The sequence below is a fragment of the Crinia signifera genome, chromosome 3, assembly GCF_055691185.1.
Source record: "Crinia signifera chromosome 3, ASM5569118v1, whole genome shotgun sequence".
In the NCBI taxonomy this organism is placed as follows: domain Eukaryota; kingdom Metazoa; phylum Chordata; class Amphibia; order Anura; family Myobatrachidae; genus Crinia; species Crinia signifera.
In genome coordinates, this window is record NC_139219.1 from 314,097,136 (window position 1) to 314,120,512 (window position 23,377).

Sequence of the window (23,377 nt, forward strand, 5' to 3'; positions counted from 1 at the left end):
TGATTCTTCTGAGGCGTCTGATGGCTGTCGGAATGCCGGTGCTGGTGTGCTGTTATGCTGACCGCATCCTTAACCTATCCTGCTCTTCCTCACTGCAGCCAACAGAACAAAAACCATTTTACTTCCCCATCCAAAAGATCAGTTTAATGTTCTACAATAACATTCTAGAGATCTATTTAACAGAAAATATATATATTTCACCAAACAAAAGGTGTTTTTCTGTACGAGTGTATATGGTTTGCTGGTATGTGTGAGCTTGTATGCTATAATGTGTAACTTGCCGCCTACTGTGGACAACACGAGCCGCATCCGGTTCTGTATAGTACTAGAATTCCTTTGACTTCTGATGACCCAATACCCTCATTTATTAGTTCATTATTGTGCAGCCTATTGAAATTGTTTTGTTTTTTTCTTTGCAATGAGTGTGGGTGTGGGGGGGGGGGGGGGCGGGATTAATTAATGAAAGTATGGCATTGAGCCATTTTGAGGTCTTTTCTTACATTAAAATGATACAACTTTATGATTGCACATTGGTAGCAGAAATAATCCAATAGTGGGAATGATATAAAACTACCCTCTGTACAGAAGTGTGCAATGTGAGTGTATAATATACATTGACATTCAGGTCATGGATTCCCTACTACGGTGCTCGGACCAATAATTCTCTGTGGTGGTTTTATACGACCAGGAAGATACGTTAGGAGGTTGTTGTGTGTAAATTGTTCTCTCCCGATAGGTCAGTGATGAACCGAGTAACGTCATTAGAGATTAAGGAGGCGGAGACACGGGGTTAGCAGCTGTGACTGGTGTCATTAATGGGATTTCTTAGTACAGAATAATGGCCTTGTTCATTAAAGCTTAATTACTCTGAATTGTAAGCGTATAAGTAGCTATTACTCTATCTGTGTGGCTTTACACCAGTTTTAGCTTATTGGGGGGTGGGATCTTAGAATGCACACCCAAGATACATGAGGTGCTATCATGCTGGGACTTGTAGTTCTACAAAGAAAAATACACCAGCCAATCCCTTCATTGCGATAAAAACCTAAAGTAAGTGTTACCCACTGTTGTAATGGTCCTGCTAGGAGATGCCAGGGGGCTGCTGCTGTTAATATGACCACTTTTCGCCCCAAATGTAGCATTTTCTGGTTCAGTACTATATAGAACATTGGGGCAGATGTAAAGTGGAAAGTGATAAAGCAGCAGCCAATCAGCTCATCTCTGTCACATTTCATACACAGCCGATTGGCTGCTGCATTATCACCTTTTACTTTATCAACGCACTTTATCACTAAACCAGGCTTAACACATCTGCCCCAATGACCATGTGATATGCCAGACATTTGTTGTAGAAGCTGACGCCTGTGCTTTTCCGTGTGTCCTCATAAAATTGGTCTCTTTGCTTTCCGTATTATAGCCTGTGGCTCCAGAATGTAAATGAGGCTGGGGAGGTAAATCGAGCAGGCTGGGTAATAGGCTAATAAGGCAGATGGGTCCTCTGAGTCTGTGGCTCTGGGTGGAAGATTTAAAAGGTAATTAAAACATTAAAAAATATATATATAAAGGAAAAATGCTTTAGTGACACTGGCATCATTTCTGATGGGACTCGCAGGATCCGTCTCTCTATGCCTTACGTAGGATGTTATTCCAGTTGCCGCTGCATAGAACGGTTTGATGAGCTTTGTGCGGGTCGGCGACCGCAGTGGGCACATTACGTATTACCCAGGTGCGCGTCCTGGAAGATGCTAAATGTCATTGTGGAAAAGCGAGTCGTCCGGATTATTATCCTCTTTCCTTTTCTTCCTGACGACACCTATTGACCTGAATTCAGCCAGTGTGACTGATCTACAGAGCTTGCAGTCTACGTGCGGCGACTTGCGTCACTGCTATATTTATGATGGAAGTGCGCAGTGTGTTACCCCTAAGCCTGTCCTTCATGCTGTGTTGCACTGATCGGGTATGACAGGGCTGCTGCGGGATTCCTCACTGGAGACATCTTGGGCTCTGCAATCTTGAAGCTGCATTAACATTTGTCTTGTGCTGGGATAGTCGGCGCCGCATTGCTGTAACTCTCCGTCGCAATCATCATCCTACATCTGCTTTCTGTTAAAGTTCTCCTCTCCAAATCATTCATCTGGTAACGAATGCTGCTGCCCAGAGGCATCACTAGAACCCTGTGGCACCTATGTGGATAAGGTTGTCCCATACGGTGTTGGTGCACTACTAGTGACCTCTAACACCACAGGTCCGGGAGGCAGCTATATGGGCCCTATCATCTTCTGGGCCCCATAGCACCTAGTAGCCCAGTAATTACACTCTTGCTACTTGCCTCCTACCAAAATAATACCCGGTACCTGCAGATCTTGCACATTCCTTTGGGCATTTTTGCAAACTGGTGCCGTGTGCCCTTAGCCTGGGTAGGCCCCCATTATTAAGCTTTATTGTCCCTGATTAAGCCACAAGCTTATCCAGTCTTCAACTACAGAGTACATATCCTTTTATTTTATTCATTATACACAGAAGAACAGCTTGTATTTGCTGGTTAGGAGTCCTTAAGGATAGCGTCTGTAGTGTACCCCGCATTGTTTGCCAGCCCTGAAGGAGTTAACCCATTTTGTCTGAGTGACTGACACCCCCCTCGCTCTCCCAGCTGCGGTTCGCTCTAACACATTACTTGTGCGTTCTGCGTACGTACTGAGAGCAGCTCCCCTCTCCCTGCCTTGAATAATGAATGCCCTCCCAGCCCACTGTAATCAAACCTCACGGCCCTTCTTCTTATTCTTAGAACCGGCGTGATCCCTGTCTCGGATCCTTCAGTTGGCGGCCGCACAAGTCGTGCGCAAGGCCTTTATAATTAGGAGAGTGTCTTCGTCTGGCTCAGTTGAAGACATCTTGGGGTTGTGTTTTTTCCCCTTCTCCGTATTTTAGACTTAAGAGGAAAATTTTCCCTTTCAGATTAGTGTACTTTGATTTGCAGTATGTCCTTGCGTCTGTTCTCTGGCGACGTTTGCTAAGTGGCTGACACACAGTTGCCCAGCGCAAGCACAGCTGCTGCACCTTTTGTACACAGCCGCTGTGCTAAAATATTCAAAAGACGCCCTCAGGTGTCGGTCGCTGTGATCCGCAGCTGCGTCCTAAAGAGCAGCATTAAATTAACGGCGTGTATATCGGACATCTGACCACAGCTGGGTATACGACTATTCCATCCCCGGCTGGTCTGGTTGTGATCGGCCAAGTAGTACACGCTGTAATGAAATAACTGCTATAGTACCGAGAGGTCGGCCTGACCAATATCAAACCGCAAGTAAGATGTGACCCCCTGATCCCAGCCATTGCAGGAGCATTAAGACGTTTATTGGATGTGCGTGACTGGGTCTCCTGCGCCGATTAGAAGTAATCGGCACACTACGTAAGTATTGGTACTGTGAGAGAGCTCTCCTATAAATGACCGCAGAAATAAAGCTGAACCGCAGAGATCCCTTCCCTAAGGCCCATGTTGTGTTCTGCATCCTGGCCCCCTGCACCCTGCCTTCCACAATAATGAAATATTTTGGTTTTTGTCGACCACAGCAAAAGCTGTAGTAACATTACTCTACTTACGTCATAAGGACCTTTTTAATCTTTCCCGAACCCGAGGGGGGGATTTTCCACTCCTCCAGGAAACATAGAGGCCAGGGTGCGACTTAGGATCTTTAAATAACCTGAACTACTCCTCCTCGTACACACACTGGGATATCTGTGTACTGGGCATGTCAACAGAATCCTGTCTCAGGACTGCATGCAATCGGGGAAAGTCATATAATGTGGCGGGCACATACTGTATGTGTGCTGTGCCAGCCTATCTGCTTATTAGGAACGAGTGATGCCATTGAGGTATGAGCCACATGTGTGCCTCATGCCTCTATGGCAGGGGTGGCCAACCAGCCAGAGGTAAAGAGCCGAAAAATATCGGTAGTCAAGTTAAAGAGCCAACATACGTGCGCCGAAGGCATGCGCGCCCAAAAAAAGGGGCGTGGTCTATTAGGAAGTAGGCCAAGCCCCATTTTTGTGTCTATGCCAAGCCAAATCCACATAAAATACACTGAAACAAGCCAAATCCACATAAAATACACTGAAACAAGCCAGATCCACATAAAATACACTGAGACTTGCCAGATCCACATAAAAGACAGTCCACATGAAAAAAGCGATCAGCGGGATGCAGCGAGCGGTTAGTCCACATGAAAAAAGCGATCAGCGGGATGCAGCGAGCGGTAGTTAGAGCAGCGGGGGGAGCGGGCCTGCCACCTATGGAACTGACAGCTCCTCGGTTAGGGGGATGCCACGGTGGGCAGGATGTACTAACCCTGACCCTCCGTGGTATTTTCACAGCACCATACTCTCTGATTCCTCAGGCAGAGGAAGATAGGGAAGTGCCCCAACTCAGAGGAGGAGCAGATTAAGATAATCCGGTACTTCTTTACTTTCACGGCGCCACTAGAAATCGCGGGCATCGCGACCATTGAATGCACAAAAAATCGGGTGCGATGCCCGCGATTTCCCATAGGGACCAATGTTAAATTTCTCAATTGACCCGATTTTACTGTTCAATGCCTCAATTGACACGATTTTTCCATAGGAAACAATGTTAAATGTCCCACAGAGGCCAAATAGCCACCCTGAAGTGTGAAATGGCCCCCACAATTGTTAACGCCACCCCACGATCAACGTGAACCCGAAGCGTGGCGAGCACAGCGAGCCCGCGAGGGGCGGCGGTACGCGTCCTCTGACCTTTTCATACCCCCACTATCCACGCCGGCGTGGAGTTGAGAATAGAATAGTGTGGCGAGCCCGAAGCGTGGCGAGCGGACGCGGATACCTTTACTGTTCAATGCCTCAATTGACACGATTTTTCCATAGGAAACAATGTTAAATGGCCCACAGAGGCCAAATAGCCACCCTGAAGTGTGAAATGGCCCCCACAATTGTTAACGCCACCCCACGATCAATGTGAACCCGAAGCGTGGCGAGCGCAGCGAGCCCGCGAGGGGCGGCGGTACGCGTCCTCCGACCTTTTCATACCCCCACTATCCACGTCGGCGTGGAGTTGAGAATAGAATAGTGTGGCGAGCCCGAAGCGTGGCGAGCGGACGCGGATACCTTCACAGGTAAACGCGTCCCTTCGCGGGCTTCACAGGTATCCTCGTCCCCTCGCGGGGCTCGCTGCGCTCGCCACGCTTCGGGCTCGGTGGCTCGCTGCGCTCGCCACACTATTCTATTCTCAACTCCACACCGACGTGGATAGTGGGGGTATGAAAAGGTCGGAGGACGCGTACCGCCGCCCCTCGCGGGCTCGCTGCGCTCACCACGCTTCGGGTTCACGTTGATCGTGGGGTGGCGTTAACAATTGTGGGGGCCATTTCACACTTCAAGGTGGCTATTTGGCCTCTGTGGGCCATTTAACATTGATTCCTATGGAAAAATCGTGTCAATTGAGAAATTTAACATTGGCCCCTATGGGAAATCGCGGGCATCGCGTCGCACCCGATTTTTTAGTGCATTCAATGCCCGCGATGACCGCGATATCCTATCTGTCCTAATCTAGTGGCGCCGTGAAAGTAAAGAAGTACCGATAATCCTAACACAGAAGTATAACCATCTTTGACCCATGACTGCAGATAAAGTGCCCAGACATCAGCTGATCTATAAGGTGGTGAAAACTAGAAGATCTTAATATACCCTCAATTGTCTCTGTTGTATGGATAACGGCATAAACATGACACTGCAATAAAATAAATAAAATGGAACAACTAATACAACTTGGATAAAGAAGCCTGATGCCCACTATACCTATGTCCACAGAATGCTCCTTGCTCTGTGCAGAGAGGAGTGGCACCAGGGTAAGAACCGGCTACTTCCTATTGAAGTCATAGTCACTCTGGGCCAAACGTCCTGTTCCTTACACAGTGCAAGGGCAGCATATTCATTCACTAGGAACCAGTGACTCCCCCCCCCCCCGCCCTCCGCGGGTTGGCCACCCCTGCTCTATGGTGTCACTGATTACAACCTTTTAGACTGCTCATTTATACTAGTGGTTCTCAACCTCGGTCCTCCTGCACCCCCAACAGTGCACCTTTTCCAGGTCCCCCGGCAGGTGCACTCATTACTCACTGACACATTTTAAAAGATCACAGGTGGAGCTAATTATTTCACCTATGATTGTGTTTGGAGACCTGGAAAACGTGCACTGTCGGGGGTCCTTGAGGCCCGAGGTTGAGAACCACTGATTTATACTATAACGATGCTGCAGAATTCTTATTTCAAAAGCCTGCATATTAAAATGTAATAATCAAGTTACAACCAATCAGCTCCTTACATTTTTTTTTTCAAAAGCAGCCGGTAAAAGCACAGTAAGGAGCTGATCCCAAAGTATAGCGAGCCCAGCGGTGCACTTTAACTTGTGTCCATGTCAACTGTGTCGACATTCGGGTAAAAAAACAGTGAAAAAAACCCATGTTGACATTTTGACTGTCGACCTAGACACATGCTGACCTAAATGCATGTCGACCTAATGGTATTGACCTAATGAGTGTCTTAACTTGCTGGTGATCAACTGATACACACACGCTTGAAAAGTGATAAAATGAGTGATACACAACCAACCAATCAGCTCGTGCCTGATATCTTTCAAACACAGCCTGTGACATGGCAGACAGGAGGTGATTGGCTGGCTGTTTATCACTCTCCATTTTATCACTTTTGAAGTTTAGTGGATCTGGCCCTGAATGTGATCACTCTCCAAAGCTTCGTACATCTGCCCGAGTGAGAAATGCCTGTAACTCATGGCGTGATATATATCTGTTTATCCCTGTCCTGGCTGAGGTTGTCTTTGGCGAGGTGGGGGATGTTATGTCTTCGCCAGGTCCTGCTGAGGTTAGAACCGTCAACACGGCTTACAGGATCGCTCTTGTTATCATAAGGGCCGGATGCCGGCTTGGGGAGACGTGTTAGTGCTGGCATGGGTAGAGCTGGGCAATGCTGGATAAATATATCACTGTGCAGCCATACTGAGGATGGCTTCTTGCTGATGAGAGGAGAATGCGATGGCTGCAGATTCCCAGGGTAGTGATCTCTCTCTCTCTCTCGCCATGACACTTGCTATAAATCCCTGATTAAGATTAGGTACAGCCTCATTTTACCGTTTACCACCGTGCACATCCAGAACAGCATGGGGGGGGGGGGGGGAATTTCTGTGCTGCGTTCCTCACCCCCCCACCCCCCCCCCCCCCCCCCCCCCCCCAGCCCCACAGCACAGGGGAAATCTATCAGGTGCTAATGAGAAGTGCACACCCATTCCCGCACTGTGTTAATGTGACTTGCTGAGTCTAGCCGTGATCCGGGCTGGCAGTGCTTGTTATTCCACTCCATGTCCTGCTATAACCATGAGTACGCTCTGCTGAGCTTGTGACCCACTATCACCTCGGCTGCCAGGCACGTACAGTTACCGGTTGTGCAGCTGCAGTCATGGGACAACAATACCTACATTACATAAGGCACTCAACACACTTAGATCTGGGGGTGCAATACGTTATGTGACCGCATTGATTAAATAGAAATCACAGAGGCTCAGTAATAACTCACCATAACAAACCTTGAGGGGGGGTTAGTTCATTTATTGATCAATATGTACATTTGTTTATTTAGCAAGTTCCTATATTGTCACACGGAATTAAAAACATGGGAACTGCTGTTGCATTAGTTATACTAGTGATCCCGCCAGGGTCAGGGCAGGGTTGCAGCAGTAGCATGAGTGGCGGAGCGATGTAAGGGACACGGCCGTCCCGACGTCCGCATTGTGGGTGGAATGGCACCAAATAGGACAGCGTCACAAATATATGGGCCCCACCTGCATCATTTTAGTGGTGGGGCGGCCATGTAGACATAACTGAAGCGGGCATGCCCGGCACCTACAAAGGCGCTGGGGTTCCCCCAAGCTCTCTGGTTAATGTGAATAGATGCTGAGCAATACACACAGCATCTGTTCACGTGGGGCGGCGGTGACCGCATGGGCAGGCTTGTTTTAGCAGGGTGCTAAAATTCAGGCAGGATGCTGGACACTGCTCAGGTGCAGGACCCTGCTTAAACAGCCGAGCATGAACACTGGTTAAACTGCAGTTAAGGGGGGCCAGGAGCACTAAGCCAGGGGTAGCCGACTCCAATCCTCGAGAGCTACCAACAGTTCACGTTTTCCAGCTCACCTCGCAGGTACACAGGTGCCCTCATTACTGACTGACACATTTTAATTGATTCACAGGTGGAGCTAATTACTTCACTTATGATTCTGTGAGGAGACCTGGAAAACGTTAACTGTTGGTAGCTCTGGAGGACTGGAGTTGGCTCCCCCTGCACTAAGCTTCAAAAGTGATAAAATGGAGACTGATAAACCTCCAACCAATCCGCTCCTGTCTGACATTTCCACACACAGCTTGTAACAAAGCAGGTAGGAGGTGATTGGCTGGCTGTTTATCACTCACCATTTGATCACTTTTGAAGCTGACCATATCTTGGGCCAGATGTACTATCTGGTTTAAAGGTCGCCTGAGCAGTGGCTTAAAAGTGTGCGACCATCACTTCACATACTGTATATACTAGAGTACACAGCTGGCAATCTCACCATTGTATAGTGCACCCCACAAGGGGCAACATGGTCACAAAGTTTTTCATGATTTTTTTTTTTCACTTTACCATCCCAGTGGGCATAAAGCAGGGGTTCTCAAACTCTAATGACCCCACACAGTTCACGATTTCCAGGTCACCTGACAGGTGCACTCATTACTGACTGACGCATTTTAAAAGATCCACAGGTGGAGCTAATTATTTCACTTGTGATTCTGTGAGGAGACCTGCAAAACATGCTCTGTGTGGGGTCCTGAGGAGCGAGTTTAAGAACCTGTGGCACAGAGGAAGAATATAATAGTGTTTTTCGAGCCTGATGCTGGGCGAGTTCAGCGGTGCACTAATACGGTGTCTACTGTATGTCGACATAGACAACAAAAGAAAATGAGGGAAAAAAACACGTTGACCTTTTCCTACGTCGACCTTTTATCGACATTTTCATCATGACGACATTTTTCATGTTGACATTCGGCCTGTCTACCAATAGTGGTCGACGGTGCATTGCAGCAAAACTTTTTCTCCGTTACCCAAAACGGAACAGTAATTGGATTTGGCAGATGTGGTTTGTGCCGGCTGGGTGACACTTTCCAGGCCCACACAAGTTCAGTCGAGTTTCCCCAGCTTGTCTGGCCAGAGCCTGCTGTTGAATGGCTCATTGATTTGCAAAGGAAATGACTGGCTCTTGGTCCAGGTAGCAGCTGCAGTACTGGCCGACATTTAACACAAGGGACATTTCATGCAAAGTGGGGGCTCTGCAGGGATCGTCCTCATGACAAACTGAAATGACTTAATTTTATTTATTTTCTAGAACACAGGCTTGGTATAGTTTATTGCTGTCGCTGTGCAGACTCTCTAATTGTTGTGTGATGTCATATTTGTTCTCTCCCAAGTGATGTCATAACCAGCAATAGGCCCGTACCGTAAGCCCTGTGTACACACCTGTGGAGCATTAATCCTACAAGCTGCCGACACCCTGATGCCCTCTCTGTTTGGTGCACAGTGTGTTTTATAACTTGCTAAACCTCTATTGTGGCTCCCAGGTGCCGGACGTTATAGATTAGTGTTGCAAATGTGTTGTGTTTCCCTCTGTAATGGAATTACTGGAGAAGCAGTTTTCCTAAGGAGGATCTAATGCGCTTGTCAGGCGGTGATGCCTGCATTGCAGAGGAATGGAGACGGCCTCTGTAATCAGCACTGGGTTTTCCCTGGTGGTACCTGGAAAGGTGCAGATTGGTGGCTCTGACCACGCCCAAAGTGGGTGGGGCTATTATTAAGACATTGGATAAATGCAATGTTTGTTTGTTTGTTTTTTTAATTGCCTTTTGAAATAGTCCCCTCAGTAAATAACTTAGAAATGCATTGAAAAAAAATTAAGGTTTCTTCTTTAAACTTATTTTTTATTATGTGACGGGTTAATGTGTGTAACCTCTGCGTAGTGTATTATGCGGTTATTCAGACCTGGTCACATGGTCATTTGAACACTGCCTCTTAGATGTAGCATCCTGGCTAAAGAGGCAGACAAAGCCACAGGCCACCTGTCTGTGGAGAACACCGCTCTCCAATGTACAGAACCATGGCCCTTATTCTGATCGGTGCGGCCCGATCAGAATATGCGGACGCAACCGTGCAGGCGAATCCCCGCCTTCCATACGGATCGCCACCTGCCGTCCGTACGCGGATATGTGGCAATCCGCATGAAATTGGACGGGGATACGCCTCCTCCGTCTTGGGAGCAGCCCCTGCATTCGATGGTCGCCGAACATCGAATGCAGGGCCGCACGCTCCACCAGGTCCCGCAACACAAGACCACACGGACACTTGTCCGTGTGAAATCATGTATGGGGGCGGGCAGCTGACATCCGGCGATGTCAGATGCCCGCCCCGTACCCACGCGTCACGGCCTCATTACCATGCATACGCCCCGCGTTTGCATGGGAACGCCAATGAAACGCGGGGCGTATGCATAGGGTAATGAGGCTAAGTAGCCCCTCACGCCCCTCTACGCCCCCTGTGCGGCGTATAAAGAATCCGTGCGGCGAAATCGCCTGCACATGCGCAGAGTGACCTCTGCACATGCGCAGACGATCAACATCGGCGGTCCGTCCGCATGCGGGAATTTCCGCACCGATCAGAATAAGGGCCCATGAGAGATGTCCCGGTTAGTCCCCCCTCCCTGATGCTTTTTGACCCCATCGTTGGCACCAGACATGGCCTAGTCCTCCTGGGAATCTCTGCTCTCCGTCTCCCCGTCTCTGCTTTTTCCAGAGGCGGCTAAGGCACCAGGCCGATATATTGGTGACTGTGAGAAAGTGGACAGCCAGGCAACGTAAGATGACCTATAGTAAGGCGGGTGCGGTCAGTTCTCCGCCCACTGGGCATACATGTGCTGTGTGCCGTACACCGTCTGCACCACCCTACTTTCATCCCAGCCTGCAGGGTATTGAAGAAGTTTGCTACTCTGGATAATTTGTGGGCCCGTCTCAATGACTGCTACACCCCTGTGCGCCCCCTGCTCTTCCTAAATACACTTCCCCCAGATGCCGCCCAGTTATTACTGACCATGTACGTCGTCATTTCCCAGGCAGACTCTGTGTACTGCTCTGCACAGACCTATACGGCTAAGCCTTCCACTTAGAGTACATTCAGCACAAGTGGATTGTTCCCAATCAGTAAGTTATAGCTGTGTCAGGAACATACCGTATTAGCGACTCCCACTCCATGACTTATGCATAACACGTTGTCTGGAACATAGAGGGGAAGGCGGGTGTGTGATAAATGTCACCGGCAAGCGTAGTCCACATTAACCCTCTACCCCATTACCAGGGCCTGTCCTGCGCCATCATGTTGTACAATAAACAAGCATATATACCATTAAGCCGGACATGCGAGCTTCTGTGCTCAGTGAGATTTTCCTTAATGTGGTCATATCTTTGCATCACTATACTGTGCTGTGGGAGGACCCTGCATCTTCCTGTATCTAACCCTGTGGCTTTATTCTTCTCTTATTACCCCTCCTCACATTGTGACGCTGCCCATGTCCCATCCTGCCCTCTCAGGCCTTATCACACAAGTGGCAACGTCTGCACGCTTCTGAAACACTCAGTGCTGCTGTGGTCTTCTGGTTGTCCTAGCCCTTCTCTCTTCAAGACTGGGAGACATAAACACTTATCGGGTGGCAATTGATTTAAAATAAGGTAGTGCGATTTCTGCCACATTCTATATACACTGTAGTTACTGAGTACTGTTCTGTACATACAGCCGTTTCTGCCATACCTTCCTGGTCACATACAGGATACTGTACGTGGAGTTTGCTCTTCCTATACAGTAACCTGATTTAGCTGCAGTTATATTGCCATTTATTACCCAGGGACTGTACCAAGGAGGGTTTATTGCTGTCTGCCGTCTACTGTTCACACCATTGTCTCAAGATCCTTATGAGGGTTCTTCATGTTCAGCACGATTATAGAAGTTATGCCAACCCCACAATAACAGTACTGTACCGCTGGTAACAAATAATACCTCATTGTTCTCTGCAGTATAGGGGGGCTATTGTCTGAGGATTATAGGTGACCACCAGACACATCATTCATTTGGAAGCAGGAACGCACAAGGACATCCCGGCCTTCTCCCATACTTCTTTTTGGTATTTATTTCACCTCCCTTTAAGTACGTAACAGCTGTGGATGGGTCAGACTAGTCTTGGCACCTGCAGTGGTTACAGTAGTGGGTCCATGTGTATTGGTGCACGGATGGAATCTGTAGGTACCAGTGACCACTTACGCTGCGGAATGGAATCTGGCTGATGGATCTATATCAAATTAGGTCAACTTGAGGTTTTCACTTTTTGTTTTACATTTTTGGACTTTTTCACGAGTTACGATCCACGTGGACCCGTATTGGGAACTGGAAAGTGGCAAGCCATGCCGGGGTACGTGCTACATTCATTTTGAGGTTAGTGTTGACGGGTGTCGACATTGACCCCAAAAACGTTGAAAAAAAACCCCACATGTAAACCTTTTCATGACAACCTTTTCCTTATGTCCACAGTTTGCATGTTGGCATTTTGACATTGTCAACCTTTGGCATGTCGGCATTTTGTTAATGTCGACCTAGACATTCTAGTCCTTTCCATCCCATGCAGAACCTCTTTCCTGCCTGGGGTGTGGCTGTCTCCTTTGGTGCTTCTAGCACAGTGCGGTCTGTATTTCAGCATGGATATGCAGGCCAGACCTCTGCTAGAAGCAGGGAAAAGGCAGGGTTCTAGAATGAACACTCTGCAGAGCAAGATGCCGACATCAAGTCATAAAATCAGAGCGCTGCCAGTAATTAAGATGGAGATTTAATTTACGGTGGAGACGATGCACAGAGGAGTCTGGCGCTGTCCTCTCCATTACCAGCGGGTATATGGCAGCTGTTGCCAAGTGCTTTCATAATGTATTGTATTGTTCAGCATGCACGCTTCTAGCCTCACAGAGACTCCTGTATTAAATCAGGTACTGAGTCACTGTACAATTGAGTCCGTAATTCCATTATCCCCGGCAGCCCGAGCGCGGATAAATAACATTCTGTGCCGTCTCCGCTCACTTCAGCGGAACCGTTACCTTAGGCCTAATTGTGCTGAGGGTGGGGACAATAATCTGGAAAGAAGAACTTCAATGTCATCTGGGTCTTATTACTTTTAAGCTCTGCTGTTGATCCTCTGCCCCTTATGTCTGCAGTCTATTGCTTGCACACATAGGGGGTGGGGAGGGGTGATACATACTGTGTGACTGTAGGCCTCAGCCAGGGAGGGGGGTAATTGTACGGTACGCCCTGTACAGAGCTGAGAGAAATACCAACTACACACAGAAAGGGCCATGTTGGGAATCAAACTCATGACCTCAGTGTTGATAACCATCACACTGTACCGCGTCTTGTTCTAGTATTGGCGTTGTACAGAGAGCACACACAGGGTAGAAGTGTCTGCTTTCCTCTTTCAGTGGGGTATCTTTTTCACCAGTCATTTATGCGGTTGGTACTTGTATATTCCCCTGGCGTGCTGTTGTCGGCTCTCTGCTATCGGTATCAGACATAAATCATCCACTACTGGACACCTCTGTCCCGCTGCTCAATGACCAATCACTAGTGCGACCTGACCAATTTTTTTTTTTTACCTGATTCTGAGTCATCGGGCCAAGAAATCGGGTGAAAAGATTCCAAATCCCATGTGCCCAACCTCCAATTCCGATCTGATGCACTCTCCCGTGTGCATTTAATCGGAGCCGGAGATCTCAAGGGCTGCCTCAAAGATTTATTGTATCTGGCATCCGTGGCTGTGATTGCATACAATACATCATATGCATACGGTACGAAGTCACATAAGTATATGGCTTGCTTACACCTATGTGCTGCAGAGGCTTCTGTTCGGTTGCCGATGCATCAAAAGCACATAATAAAATAGGGTGGGTTCTTGTGACCTCCATCCTGTTCCATTAGGTTCTGAAACCCAGGGAGTATACAATTTCGCAGCCCAGCCTATGCGGACATATGCTGGCAGTGCTGGAGATTGTAACGGTATCAATGCAGCCCATGGCGGCTGTGATAGAAATGCATCAGTATAACCTGTATGTTCTTTGCCTTGTTAACAGTTCCCTAAAGGGTCTTCGGCCACATAGGAGCTTCCGTATACAGCACTTCTCTGCTGTTGTTCTGCCCTGTGCCCCGGCTCACCCTATACCTGTGGCATTCCGCACATGCTTCTCCTCCTCCGCTCACAGGTGACACCCTGAAGGCTTCTTTCCTCATACGGTGCATACCGGCTCTGTACACTGAATAAGGACCTATTGTGTGCAGCCGGTAGAGGGTGAGATCGGGAGGGCACGGTTCAGATTCTCATAAGCTCTGTTTCCACCCATATAATTTCATTGTTCTAGGTCTGTAGTGTATGAAAATGTTCTGCAGAAATATAAGTAGGATCAGCCGCTGCAGGTTGTATGAATGAACTGTGTTCCACGCAGTCATTGGACTTCATTATTAGTAGTGTTCATGCTAGCACCCTGCACCGTTCACAACCCATGTAGTTCTTCTTTCCTGCTATGATGCTTCTAGCACAGTCTGGTCTATACCCCAGCATTGGAATACAGACCAGAATTTGCTAGAAGCACCAAGGCAAAGATGGACATCCCAGGCAGGAAGGGGGAACTACGTGGGTTTTGTAAGGTGCAGGGTTCTAGCATTATCTCCTTTTGTTGTTCAGGTTCCTCAAAGCTTCCGCAGGGCCACACAAGGAATATACATAGTACAGGTTGAGTATCCCTTATCCAAACTGCTCGGAACCGGAAGCATGTTAGATGATAGCGGATTACGGATTATTCCGGATTTTGGAAATTTTTATATTTGAATGAGGTATCTTGCATTTATGTTGTATGTATGTTGTACATGAAATACACCCAAATATATTTTATTTGTGCATGAAATAAGGTTTGAAAACCTGAAACAAAGTTTTTGTACAATCTCAGGCACTGAATTTGACTGCCAAGCAATCACTTTCTTGCACATATGAAGTGCCAGTTACAGATCCTGTCTCCGGTAGGGCCGGTTGCGGATCCTGTCTCCGGTAGGGCCGGTTGCGGATCCTGTCTCCGGTAGGGCCGGTTGCGGATCCTGTCTCCGGTAGGGCCGGTTGCGGATCCTGTCTCCGGTAGGGCCGGTTGCGGATCCTGTCTCCGGTAGGGCCGGTTGCGGATCCTGTCTCCGGTAGGGCCGGTTGCGGATCCTGTCTCCGGTAGGGCCGGTTGCGGATCCTGTCTCCGGTAGGGCCGGTTGCGGATCCTGTCTCCGGTAGGGCCGGTTGCGGATCCTGTCTCCGGTAGGGCCGGTTGCGGATCCTGTCTCCGGTAGGGCCGGTTGCGGATCCTGTCTCCGGTAGGGCCGGTTGCGGATCCTGTCTCCGGTAGGGCCGGTTGTGGATCCTGTCTCCGGTAGGGCCGGTTGCGGATCCTGTCTCCGGTAGGGCCGGTTGCGGATCCTGTCTCCGGTAGGGCCGGTTGCGGATCCTGTCTCCGGTAGGGCCGGTTGCGGATCCTGTCTCCGGTAGGGCCGGTTGCGGATCCTGTCTCCGGTAGGGCCGGTTGCGGATCCTGTCTCCGGTAGGGCCGGTTGCGGATCCTGTCTCCGGTAGGGCCGGTTGCGGATCCTGTCTCCGGTAGGGCCGGTTGCGGATCCTGTCTCCGGTAGGGCCGGTTGCGGATCCTGTCTCCGGTAGGGCCGGTTGCGGATCCTGTCTCCGGTAGGGCCGGTTGCGGATCCTGTCTCCGGTAGGGCCGGTTGCGGATCCTGTCTCCGGTAGGGCCGGTTGCGGATCCTGTCTCCGGTAGGGCCGGTTGCGGATCCTGTCCCCGGTAGGGCCGGTTGCGGATCCTGTCCCCGGTAGGGCCGGTTGCGGATCCTGTCCCCGGTAGGGCCGGTTGCGGATCCTGTCCCCAAGTAGGGCCGGTTGCGGATCCTGTCCCCAAGTAGGGCCAGGTACGGATCCTGTCCCCAAGTAGGGCCAGGTACGGATCCTGTCCCCAGTAGATTTTTAGCAAAAAAAAAAAAGGTACTTGTGTATTATCACTGCGCCCGGCTACGCTACGTTTTCAGCATAGGCTAAGCTACGTTGTCAGCGTAGCCCCAATAATTTGGATAAGGGATACTCAACCTGTAATAGTGTAACTCGATCTATGATAAGGACTTTATAATGTAAAGTGACATACTGTATTTAGGAACAGCGTGCAACAAAAAGGTAAAAAAAATGGGAGGTGAGGACATGGGGCGAGGGTACAGCTCCTTACTTGCAGCGAGAGGAGGCAGTTTGGCCCTCAGTGAGCCTATACACAGGGTAAGGATGAGTGTATCATTCACTGAACGGACTTGTAGATGAAGACAGTGAGCACAGTTAATGTGGGTAATGCTTGGAGTGGCACTAGAGGAAAGAGGGCCCTGCCTGTGAGAGGTTACATACCGTGGTAAGGGGATGGGTGAGCTGGGCACAAGGGCAGAGTGGTAAGTGACGATATAGGGTGTGTTCTGGATGTACTAAGTGTTGTCTAAATCACTGATTAAAATAGATCTCAGTCCACAGACAAAGTCACCAAATAAATCCGGTACCCGCTGAGCTCATTACAGTAAATGTAGGTTTAACACTGCTTGTCAGGGGATCACTGCTACCAATAGACTTGTGTATACTACAGCATTCGAAATTGACCTTATGCATGGTATATTTGTGCTTAGTGTGTTTTTGGGTGTTTGCATGCTGACTTCATGATGCTATGTCTCTTGACAGATAGAAGATGAGAAGCTCACTATTCAAGTGAATAATAACCCGCCCATGCCAACTCAGGATCCTGGTCTCAAGGCTCCTGACCCTGCCGTCCTGACTGTAGAACCATCTCCTCTGGACAAGAATAAAGGGTTCTTTGCCGACGAATCAGAACCGCTCCTGCGCTGTGACTCTACATCCAGCGGCTCCTCTGCGCTCAGCAGAACGGGCTCATTTATAACCAAAGGTAACTACGAGTGATTCTCTTTAATACAGGCAGCAATGACATAAAAGAATGAAGAGGAAGAATGAACGTAAATTACAGTGGCCGGCTAGAAGAAGTACTTGACACTTTTCCTTTATTTGTTTCCTCGGGGTGATATTATGGTTTATAATGACACACACTGTCATGGCAGCCACAGTCAAATGGCAGAGAGGTTTGGCAGAGCTTAGTCTGCCTGTAAATTACTGACAGCCATATTCTACACCCCTCCAGAAAGATTTTGAAAAGGACACAGTGAGTAGATGGGGTAGATGTATGAAGCAATGATAAGGGAGGAGAAGTGAGCCAGAGGAGAACCAACCAATCCGCTGCTCTGTATAATTTTATATTATGCAAATTCTAGATGTTAATTCAGTGCTGATTGGTTGCCATGGGCCGCTTCTCCTCTGGCTCACTTCTCCTCCCATATCACTGCTTCATACATCTACCCCAATGATTTCATGGAGGACAACTAAGACAATTGGCTGTTGGCATATAACTTATTATTTATATACAGTCAGGTCCATAAATATTGGAACACCGACACAATTTTCATATTTTGGGCTGTATACACCACCAAAATGGGTTTGAAATGAACCAAACAAGTTGTGCTTTACCTGCAGGCTTTCAGCTTTAATTTGAGGGCATTCAGGTGAACGGTGTAGAAATTACAATGGTTTCTATGTTTTCTATATGTGCCTCCCAGGTATTTCCTTATTTATACAATTTCCATAATATTGTGCCATTCACAAAATGAAGATGGCAAATCTCAGCCCCCTTCCCCTCCCTGATTACTATGCCTGGCTGCATGTTTTTGTGCCGGCAGTTACCAGCATGTGATGGACTGTGTGTACCTTTCTCCTGGAAGATAATATCTCTTATTAGTATGTGGGTTTGTCTGTCACCAGTAAAATACAGAACTGCCAGTTTGAGTATTTAAATTTTTTTAACCGTTTCATCAGTTTGAATATATTGGAAAACCAAGAAATCTGCTGCAAACTGCACAACACAACACATTTTTAGATTGTAGCCGCTCGCTCCACAGTTATGTGTTTTTTTTAGATTTATCCTAGCTTGGCGAGAGAAAGTGCTAGCCAATCAGCTCCTAAATGCCATTTTACAGGCTGTGTTTGAAAAACGACGGCAGCTGATTGGCGAGTTGTTTGTTTTTTTAATCTCTCTCCAAGTATGAATGAATCTCCCCCTCTGTTAAAAATGATAGCTTTTGTCATTTGGAATAAATGCTGTTTAGTGTTGTTACTAAGTTGTTACCGTGTTGTTCCATGTTATATCTGTACACTTTTTTCACCACCTATTCTGAGTTTCCACCCCTAAATCACAGTTCCATATACAGTATCTCCCGCTGAGAATATTATTATGAGCCTCCGCTGGGATATGTCATTGTTATAACAAGGGTATATTTTTTTCCTTCATTGCTGTATACACTGGTGCAGTTAGTTGTAATTCGGAGGATGATTTTGCATGCCTTAAATACTGTATGTATGCAGAACAGATGTGTTGTGGTCCTTGTGCGATTATTGAATTACTGATGCATATGTTTGTCTCCTATGGTCACAGAAAAGAAAGACACGGTGCTGCGCCAGGTCCGGTTGGACCCCTGTGACCTGCAGCCCATCTTCGACGACATGCTTCCCATTCTGAGCCCGGAGGAGCTTCGCGTCATCGATGAAATCCCACAGGCGGAGGACAGGCTGGACCGTCTCTTTGAGATTGCAGGCGTGAAGAGCCAGGAGGCCAGCCAAAAACTCCTCGATTCGGTCTACAGCCACCTCCCGGACCTGCTGTAGCCTTAGGAATAATATAATAAGTAACTGAAATGCAACACACTTGAGCGTTACCGCTTGCCTTGATTGTCCGAACAAGTGGGGGTTCTCCGTTTCTCCAGGCCAGTCAAAAACAAGAAATCACCTTCCACTTAGTCTTTTTCCACCCAACTTCAATAAAGGGGCATTGAGCGGGATGCCAAGAAGCCTGCAAACGCTTCATACTTGCAGCCGTGTACATATCATCATGTGTTTTTTTTTTTCAGTTCACAGGAACTCATCGCTGTTGGTGCACTTTCACAGGGACGTCTGTATGAAGCGGCAGTGACAGTTTTTTTGCTTTGTGGACCTCATTCATGAATTTTAGTTTATTTTTAAAGGCATTCCAAACAGGATCTGCACCTTCCACAGATGACCGTAGTAATCAGATCTGCTCCGATTCGTCACACGGCTTAGCGCAGCCTGCTGTCGGCACGTTTGGGTGCATGGGCGACTTTGATGGAGATGACGTCTGTCCTCCGTGCTGCCAAGAGACATAGAATTCTCGGTACCTACCTATACTGCAACGGCCAGTTTGGCTTCCTGGTTTGGACTTCCATAACTGCTTGGGGAATTAGTCACGGTGACGGTGACAGTTTCATGTGCGCTCGCCCACCTTCAGTGTCTTCACCACCCCATGCTTTCAGAGGGACCCTCATCTCCTGTTTAACCTCTCAAAGGTTTCATTTGTTTTGAATGGTTTCAATGAAGAACGCAGAAGCATTTTTTTTTTTGTAGGGTTTTCGGTCTTTAAAAGTCATCTGGACTTCTATTTCTCAGGATGAGAGTACCTGCCATTACTGCTGTTACATTGCAACTATGAAACACTGGTCACCGGTTCAGGGGGCACAAATGTTTTCTTGCGAGGAACCCGTATTCAGGAGAATACGGCTTCTCAATTCACAGGGTTCTAGTGGCATCACTGAGGCATCAGGTACCTTTGGGCCTCATTGGCGTCGCTAGCTCCCGGTACGTTGCCACTTTGTGTGGGTGACGGGTATTAATAATAATAATGGAATGGAATTATCGGAGACACTGCACAGAGATTTGTTGCTGCAGATGTTCTATGTATTACTGGAATGCAACAAAATGTTCTTTTTTATTTTATTGACAACGAACCCCTAACAGCCCCCACCACCTGTGTGTCAATTGAGGGTGCTTCCACCACCGGAAATCCTTCCCAGTCCCCAGGTACCGATTGTGTTTGCAATTTTGACTGCAGAAGCGTCTAGTAACTCTTTGAAGCATCTTGCGCTTGCGTACTGGAAGTTGGTGGGACTGGGCCTACTTATTTAGTACACAGGGGGGGGACACCCCAAAAATAATAAGTGTTATTGGGCACAGAGACTCACTTTGAAAGACCAGCCAATCAGGAAGGAGTACATTACCTCCCATGTATAATTTAGCACTTATTGTCTCCCATTGAGTAAAGAATGAGGATAGAATTAATGGGACATTTAAATAATAATAAAAAATTCAATCATAGTCTCCAATTAGATGCTTACTTTGGGTTTTCTAAGCTGCCAGAAACCAGTTGCATCTACAGTATCTGGTTGCTATGGATCCAATACGATTTGCCGGCGGTCGGAATCCCGACACTGGAATCCCGACCGCCGAAATCCCGACAAGGGGGGGACATGGATCGCCCCCCCTTGCGGGCTCGCTGCGCTCGCCACGCAGCGGGCCCGGTGCCTCGCTACGCTCGGCACGCTATTTTATTCTCCCTCTATGGGTGTCGTGGACACCCACAGAGGGAGAAAGTTTCGGGATTTCGGCGGTCGGGATTCCGACCGCCGGGATCCCGACCGCCGGCAAATTAACTGCATCCCGTTGCTATGGGTTACAGTGCTTATATTGCATTGGTTACTTATATGTGGCATTAGTTCTAAAGAGTTTGGGGGAGATTTATCAAAGCATTGAGAGAGGTGAACCACAGGATGGTTGACACAGTCAAAAGGTTGACATGGCTTTTGGTCAACAGGGTCATTAGGTCATCACAATCATGTCGACATGGAGATGGTCAACAGGCATAAGGTGAACGTGGGTGTTTCAGGGATTTTTTTTGTCTCGCGTGTCGACATGGATACGGTATAAGCTCGCTGCGCCACCTCGCATGGTTCGCCGCGCTCGCCATGCATGTATTCTTCCTCCATGCCCTAGTAGGGCATGAAATACTGCCTGTCGGCACAAATCGGCTAACAAAAAAAGGCGAAAAAGCCATGTCGACCTTTTTACTGTCTATCTTCCCCATGTTGACCTAATGACTGTGTCGACCTAAGGCCTTTCGACCTTCAGTATGTCGACCTTTAACCTAGTGACCATATACCATTGAGAGAGGGTACCAGCCAATCTGCTTCTAACTGTAATGGAACACGCAACTTTGAAAAATGGCAGTTAGGCACCGATTGATTGGAAGTTTATCTCTCTCCACATCTCTCCCCAAACTTTTATAAATCTCACTTGAAATTGTGATTTAAAAATGTATATCGTCTAGCATTCTTATGACCGAGAACTGCAGACTTACTTTAAGAATAATATGCGTATGCGTTACATACAGTCATGGGATTTTCTGTTAGAAACAAACTTGCGAGATGTCTCCATAATCATATATATTTTTTATTTAACTTTTTTATATTCTTTTTGTTAAAGGGTAAATACACTCAAAAATCGTATTGCCTAGTTAAAATCATTATGTGGGTATGACCTATTACTGGAATAATTCCTAATGCCTCAAATAGCTATTGTGCCTGAAATTGCCAAATGAAGACTAGCGTATGGCTCTTGCTGCCATTTGATACATAGATTTGTGAATACATTTCCTGGCCTTCTTTGGCAACAGACGTAACCATGGAAACAACTTCCCCAGTTCGCTCACTAGTTACGTGAGAGTCAAGACTCAGCAGGTTTGAGTCTTCAACATCCCATTTCAGGCAAGACTATTTTAAGTGTCAATCGTTCTACAAGTAAGTTGCAGTACCCAGCATTGTTTTAACTAGGCAAAAAAACATAAGTAAATGGATTTACCCTTTAATGTTTCTCTTATTCTTTGGTGCTTTGAAAAGTTCTCCAAAAATGTCTGACTAGATTGAAATTGCCTTCAAGTGTACTAATTTATTACTAGATGTTTGTTAGTGGACTATGCTTCTACTATACGTTCACACCCTGAAAAACAAAATATTTCAACGTACTTATCTAATCTTACTAGTAAGCAATCAGACATGTTAAGCATTAAGCAAATGCATTTTTTTTTCTTGTTTTCTAAGAAAAAGATTAAAGGAAAAAAATTATTTATATTTCAACAGTTGTTTTTGTACTTTCTTAGTGGTAACAGAGCGGAGAGAAAGCAGCGGAGGTATTTGTGTGACTCATGTTGTGTATGATGCTGTGTCTTCATTTATAGTACATTCTGTACCGTGTCACAGAAGGACTGTGACTGCGCCATTGTCATTGTACAGTAGGTCACTTGTTTTCTGGACAAGTGTATCTTTCTTTTATCTCTCATCCTCCCCTTTACTATGCTGTAACAAGGAATTGTGACTCGTTACAATTCCTAAAGCATTAGGGGGAGGGGCATAGGGCGGAGCAGAAAGAGGTCTGATGGGAAAAATAGTAAAGCGAGGCCTGCAAATAATGTATTCTGATGATCGGTAATTGCACCAAGCGGAGAATACGTTATTTTGCATACTTTTTTTGCTTACTATTTTTCCCATAGGACCTCTTTCTGCTCCGCCCTACGCCCCTCCCCCCTAATTCTTTAGGTCCATCCTCCCCCCCACACACACACATCCCATATGTATAAAATAAGTTCTTATGAAATCTCTTTGGGTGCTTATTAAGTATATATTATACTTTACTCAAATATTCTCACATATATGGAGAATTAAGCTGAAGAAAACGAAAGTACTGTATGCTTGTGTGTACATACAATGATGTCGTCTTTTCAAAAGAAGAAGCAACCAATCTATATGTAGGGATATTTCTGCACTGAATTTAGGTGAAGCAGGACCAATATGGACAAAAATATTCAAAGGCTGTTATCAAAAATACATTATTTTTATTGTTCACACAATGGAACCATAAAACTGCAATATTTACCTAAATCAATGACAAATTGTCTCGCCTATATCACGCTAAATGTGCGTAAATATTACAAGCATATAAAAATACCCAAAAACCTTGTTAATTGTTTGGAGGTGGATCAAAGCCTTGAATAAAAAAAAAAAATAATAATAATAAATTGTGGCTCATATGAATCATGTTGTTGGTGAACACGATCTTAAATTATCGATGCATCAATATATATTTAGACAAGTCCCCTTTAACTTGCGTGCATCATACGTACATATGCTCAACATAAAC

At 47.0% G+C, this 23,377-nt stretch overlaps 1 protein-coding gene across 1 annotated transcript in view; it reads left to right on the forward strand.

The window, feature by feature from the left end:
• Positions 1-22,317, forward strand: part of TNFRSF21 (TNF receptor superfamily member 21) — a 59,179-nt gene extending 36,862 nt beyond the window's left edge. Inside the window, exons 5-6 of the mRNA XM_083178662.1 lie at positions 16,958-17,180; positions 18,774-22,317. Of these exons, the coding sequence (XP_083034788.1) occupies positions 16,958-17,180; positions 18,774-19,003 (453 nt within the window). The 3' untranslated portion in view covers positions 19,004-22,317. The remainder of the gene's footprint in view (positions 1-16,957; positions 17,181-18,773) is intronic.
• The last annotated feature ends 1,060 nt before the right edge of the window (positions 22,318-23,377 follow it).